General features: G+C 51.7%; 1 protein-coding gene across 2 annotated transcripts in view; it reads right to left on the bottom strand.

Moving 5' to 3' along the window:
• Positions 1–5,264, bottom strand: part of MXRA5 (matrix remodeling associated 5) — a 28,110-nt gene extending 22,846 nt beyond the window's left edge. Inside the window, exons 1-2 of one of the 2 annotated variants that reach the window (XM_059911332.1) lie at positions 5,197–5,264; positions 2,652–2,867 (exon numbers count right to left, since the gene is read on the bottom strand). In XM_059911332.1, coding sequence (XP_059767315.1) covers positions 2,652–2,867; positions 5,197–5,243 — 263 coding nt within the window. In that variant the 5' untranslated portion in view covers positions 5,244–5,264. Of the gene's footprint in view, positions 1–2,651; positions 2,868–4,693; positions 4,757–5,196 lie in introns of those variants that run through there. The other variant, XM_059911333.1, reaches the window with a different exon arrangement.
• Between the last annotated feature and the right edge of the window lie 736 nt (positions 5,265–6,000).

A 6,000-nucleotide genomic window follows, 5' to 3' on the forward strand; every position in this document is an offset into this window, starting at 1 on the left:
TGGGCAATAACTGACTACATAACCAGCTAAATGGAATGAGTTTTATATCAGAAACATAGGATCGTTTTGCAGTATATACGCATATCAAATCATTATGTTGTACACCTGAAACTCATATAATGGTGTCAATGATATCACAGTAAAAAAGAAAGAACAACAGATACATGTAAAATTGCTTCACGGATACCCGTTAGGATCCCAAAGCAAAATTTAAAATGAAAAAGAGCAGTACGGGCATTTGAGAAATTTCAGAAAGATGTCATCAAAACTCATCTTTTAATCAAAGGGGGGAAAATCTTTAAAGGTCTATAAATCAGACATTTAACTGGATGATATTTTCTTACTCAGAAATATTTGGAAAGTAATTCCTGAAAAAGCTCTGGGGCTGTCCAAACAGGAAAGAGCAGATCTTTCTTTCAATGCTGAGTGAGAACCCTAAAAACATCTGTGTGGGAATGAAACTTTTTCATTACTGCTCTGCCAATAATCCCTCAATCCTTGAGAGTTTTAAACCCTTTCCAGATCGCTAATAGACAACTCAGACCCTGAGTTCTATCTGTATTAGACGTTGCTATTGTTTGGTTTTTTTTTTCCCCCAACAAAAGGCACAATGCCAGCCTCCTTATCTGCTTTGAGACTGGTTTCCAGAAATAGTGCTGTGATATTATACGAGTGATTTTTAAAATGTGGCACATCGAATAACGTTACAAATTAAGCCAGATGGAAGTAATATATGTGGGTGCAGTGAAGCTATTTCTTACTTTTTCTTTTTTCTTCATCTTTAATATCACACAAAACCATCTCAAGATCTTATTGGAGACAGTAGGAAAAAGAATCATTTTGATATCTATCTTTCATTCTAGTGGCAAAGCCTTTAGGACACTGTAATTCATTGTCTTCACCATTAATTGTTTAAAATGAAACCACCAAGAACTATGTTCTCATTGAGACGTGACATAGGTTCCACGCTCACAAAACACGTCATTTTAAAGATGGGTGGAAGAAAACCATCCTGGAAACTGTGAATGAGATGCAAACAGCTCCACAAGAAAAAACAGTTTATAGGTCTTGTAAGTCTCAAGCTATCACACAGCTAAGTTTTGGGGGCGGATGCATGCAGTTTCTTCCCCAAACCCCTAGCCAACCTGACAGCCCAGACCCTCAACACACAACAGGTGAGGCATTCGGGGCTCTTACACAGGAAGCACAGCAGAAAACAGTCCCCCTGCACCTTCAATCCCACACTGTCTAGGGGGCTCCCCTAACGCCTAACAGTAGCCCCGATTCTGTGCCCTGACAAGGGGTCAGCCTTGAGGGATCAGGTAGTTAACCCAGCAAGAGGGACACTACGCTGAAAATGGCTCATGAAAGGGGCGATCCCTAGACAGAGCTATTTTGCACCCCAGGAGGTGTAAGAAAGAAGAGAAATCATAGATGAGCCCTATTTTCCTTTCTACAAACTAGCGCAGCCCGTCCTACCCTGACTCAAAGCAGCTCCAGTTCCTCTTCTGAATGAATTGTAAGATTGTGAAAAGGAAACTGGTTTTAAAATTGTAAAATGATTTAAAGATGGTAACAAGGAAACTGTTACTACTCTCTCTCCTGGCAAAGCCAAACTGTTTTCCCCATGGAACGATCATCATCGTGGTTAGATTTTTCAGAGCGTCAAATCGTAAAGTTTGCCAAGCTTTTTTGGAGGAAGCTATTTAATGGTCTATTGCTATGGATTCACATGTCTTAACTTCCCGTTCTTTTATTCTACTCCTGGACTTTATAATCAATAAATGCAAGAATTGTTGAAGCCCTGTACTCAGAGATGTCTAGGCATGTTTATAATTTTTTGTTCATTGACTCAGGTTAGGCCATTTCATCTTATTAAAATGTCCCCACAGTGGCTATTCATCAAACCCTAAATAATTCTGTTGTTTTATGGGTGGTAGAAAGTAGCTAATATGTTTTGTTGAAGAAGTCCAAATGATTGTTTACTATTAAAGTTGTACAAGCAATTGTTTAATATGAAAATTGTACACGAGTACCTGTAACTCAGAGCAACGTACACTAACGTATAGAAAGCATATATGGGTATAAAAGGAAACTAAAAATATAAAAATTCTACCTTGAAATGCTGCATTAAAATATCTGTTTAAAAGATATTAATATTTTAAATAGGCAAAATCTGAAAGAACTCTTATTTCCTCAAAGTCACAATTGCGTCATGCAGATAACTTACAAAACGTCACAGATGTCTCACTTATTTTTATTATTCTGTAATAGTTCCTGAAGTCTATTTAAAATACGATTAGTATATTTATGTGTGGGTCATACGCTTTCATATCTGCACTATATTAAAGCACTGTTATCAAAGGAGACTTATCAAGGAACTGAAGCTGTCCGAGATGGTTCGTTCTTAAGCCTTGTGATAGAAGCTTCCGGGGATGGATCAGTTCAGATAACAGCCCCAAAGGACCACATTTAGTAGAGTTACAAATGCCCCCTCGATTCAGCCCATATAGGAGCGCATAACGCAAGACACAGTGACACAAAAAGGAGTATATATTCGCAGTTACGTAAACGCACATACACATAACGAAAAACCAAATCAACACGCATGCAAGAAGGCTGAGACTGCTCAGAAGGGACGTGGTACAAACCCCAGATTGATTCTTTCCACATGTTTAGAAATCCCAGCGGGCACGGAAGCCAAGGAGCGAAACGTGCAGTGGACCTCGCTGGGAACGTAACAGGCGCAAGGGTGCGGACAGGCCAGCGCGGCGCGCGGGTGTCCCCAGAGGAGAATCAGCACCACGGAGAGTGCTCGCCACTGCGCCCGCGTTGGCATCTTGTCGGGGTGGGTCATCCCAGGACACCTGTCGTGGAACCACAAAACCAGATGTCAGGTAGCGCTTCCGTACTTCCAGCAGATTTTACTTGAATTGTGCACCATGGGGGTAAGCTTCACAAGACATCACACCGTACATTTTAGGGACACAAAACATGTGCATCAAGAAACACAAAACTTATTTTTTAAAATCTTTCGCCATTCACTTTAATCGTTACTATAGAATATAACCTCCCCTCCTGACTCTGAGATGACTTGGAAATCTCACTGTGTTGTGAAGGAGGGTACGGAATACACATGCCCACATACACGGCCATAAATATACACACAATACATATGTGTGTGTATAAATGTATACATACACACATACATATTTGTATAAATGTGTATATTTGTGCTTATAGAGACAAGAGATACATTCATGTTTCTATAATAAAATAAACAATAAAGTAAATGTTATGTGTCCACCTCCAATGTTATTGCCGAGCCGTTACTTATTGTATATATATTTGAATAAAAAGCTTCTCAGGAAGGCCGTTATTATCAGAAGGGTTTCCTTCTTTTAATGACATTCCTTCAGGTTTTAATTATATCTTCTTCAAGTGCTTACAGAGGCATTCACTAAAGCGAAGTATGTTCCATTATATGTGGTTTTGTTTATGATCCTTAATTTTGTTTTCGTTGGAAGAGCCAAAATGTTGAGATGGTACAGCATCTTAGTTTACCGGAGAGGAAATTTGGGGCGAACCTCTGAAAAATCTGCCATTAGAGAAAGAGGAAAGGAATTACTTCCTGATGAAGAATCTTCAGGCAAAGAAAAAAGATCAGTAAGACAAAAGAAAAAAAAGGAAGACGAAAGAGAGAAGAAGGAAGGAAGCAAGGAAGGGAGAGACGGAGGGAGGGAAGGAAAGAAACGGTCAGATACATATTAGGTTGCATCAGCTACGTCATTTAGAATGTCCGTGATTATTTTTTCATGCATCGGTCATGCCCTCCTTCATCGACCCGTATTTCTGTCAACTCTTGCATAAAGTTTATTTACAAATAAGTAACACACATGCAAAGTAAAGCGCACAGAAGAGAAAGGCGCCTGTCGGTCCGTCCCTGCTCTGGGCAAGCCCTAAGTTCTGATCATAAACTCTCCCTGCGCTCACACGCGGTAGGGACACCCCGAGGCCGCAGCCCTTCCATCGGTTACGGGACCTGCAAAAAGACGCTCTCGGAACTCCGGACGCGTCTCGCCTTCCAGCTGCCCCTCAAGGGCGGACGGTGCCGGCGGCCGTGCAACAAGCAAGCGCAGCCCCTCCGCTGCGCCCTGGAACGAACGGGCTCCTGCGGCTTTGCGGAGGGCAGCTGGCTGGCTCTGCGGAACCCAGGCCGCCCCCGCTCCCGCCCGCGCGCCTCACCTCCGCCCTGGCTTCCTGCCACCGGCGTCCCGATGGCCCCTCCGCAGCCGCGCTCCCCGTCCTGCCTTCCACCCGGGTCCCCCCCGGGAGACCGCAGGAACGCTCCCCAGGGAACCCTCGTCCCGCGGTCCCGAGGGGAAGCGCCCTGAGCCTGCAGGACCTCCCGACACGTCCGGAGAACCGCGCGAGGCTGGCCTCGGGACCCCAGGCGGCGGACAACCTGGAGGGGCCGGGCGCGCGGCCCTGCGCCCCTGCGCCCCTGCGCCCCTGCGCCCCTGCGCCCCTGCGCCCCTGCGCCCCTGGCCGGCTTGCAGCGCCCGCTCTCACGCGCCGGGCAGGCGGCGCGGTGAACGCCGAGCTTTCCCCGAGCGCGGCTCGCGGTGCCCCGCGGGTCTCTGAGGCCCGGCACCCGGACAGCAAAGGACGTCTCTCCCAGACGGTGACCTACCCAGCTCCCGCGCGGCTCAGCCCCCGGCCGAGGGGGGCTTTGCGTCTCCCCCTGTCCAGGGGAAGACGAGCGGGAGGAGAGCCTTAGCAGCCGGAGCTGGAGGATCTGCGAGGGGGCCCTGCAGCTGCGGTTTCCCCCGCCAACCCGAGAGCCAATCGGTTACGCCGGGACATCCCCTTGGTGGCTCTCTGGAAACCGGGGAGGGGTGGGTGAGAGGCCGCGAGGGAGAGGGAGGACGGGAGAAAGGCTGGGGGTTCCTCCGACCTACTCAGCGCATCTTCCCGGAACAGTCCGCCAGCCTCTCGCCTGGACGGGAGCTGGACCCGCGGCCCCTCCACTGTAGGGCCAGGGACCAGTTCAACACGTCCGCTTGCCCTCGCCCCCCGCTCGGCCCCCCCGCGACACAGGTCCGTCCCGCACTCTCGTCACCACCACCCCCCCCTCCCCCCACGGCAGACAGAGCCGGGCCCCCGCCGCGCGCCCGGGCCGCCCTCGGTCCTCACCCGTCCTTCGGCAGCCGCGGCACACGGGAGCGCTGCGCCCGGAGCATCCGCGGGGCCGGCGCGCGCGCGCGTCACCGCCGGGGGTCCGCCGGGGCCATGCCCTTCCCGGGGCCGGGGGCGAGGCGGCGCGGCTTCCCAGCGCGGCGCGGAGAGCCGGCGCCCTTTTATGCGCGTCGCCCAGAGACTTCCCCGAGTGCACGCCTCGGCCCACCCCCGCCCTGCCCCACCCCGGGGAGACGGGGCGCGGGCCCCGGCGCAGGGACCCTGGCCGCGCCGCTCTGCGCTCAGCCCTCCTCCCGGCTCTTCATGGCGCCGCGTGCCCAGTGGGCACGCCTCGTCCACGCCGCCGGGAGCAAGGGCGGGGGCCACGCGCACACGGCTCTGGGAAGGAGGGCTCCGGGTCCGAGACGAACTCCGGGGACCCGAGGGAGGGGGAGAGGCCCGGAGCGCGGGGCGAGCTGCAGCCCAGAGTCTGCACCCGGAGCGCCCTTGCCAGCAGAGTTGGAGAGGGTCTCCTCCTTTCCGCGGAGGAGAGAGGGAACCGGGTTTGCACTCCCCCGGGCGGGCCGCAGTGTTCTCTGGCCGCGCCTCCGAACCCGGGGGCTGGCAAGAGCCGGCTGCGCCCGCCGGCACCCCCCCCCCCACCACCACCGCCCCAACCCGAGGGGCAGGCGCGGCTGCAACGTGAGCCCCGCGGCCACGCCCTCTCGCCTCTGCTGAGGCGCCTGGCCGCCAGCCTCCCTCCCCCTGCCAGAATCCTCCTGCCAAGGAGGTGGAACGCTCTCGTCCTGTTCCGAGAGCCCG

Source organism: Balaenoptera ricei, chromosome X (assembly GCF_028023285.1).
Source record: "Balaenoptera ricei isolate mBalRic1 chromosome X, mBalRic1.hap2, whole genome shotgun sequence".
Taxonomy (NCBI): Eukaryota; Metazoa; Chordata; class Mammalia; order Artiodactyla; family Balaenopteridae; genus Balaenoptera; species Balaenoptera ricei.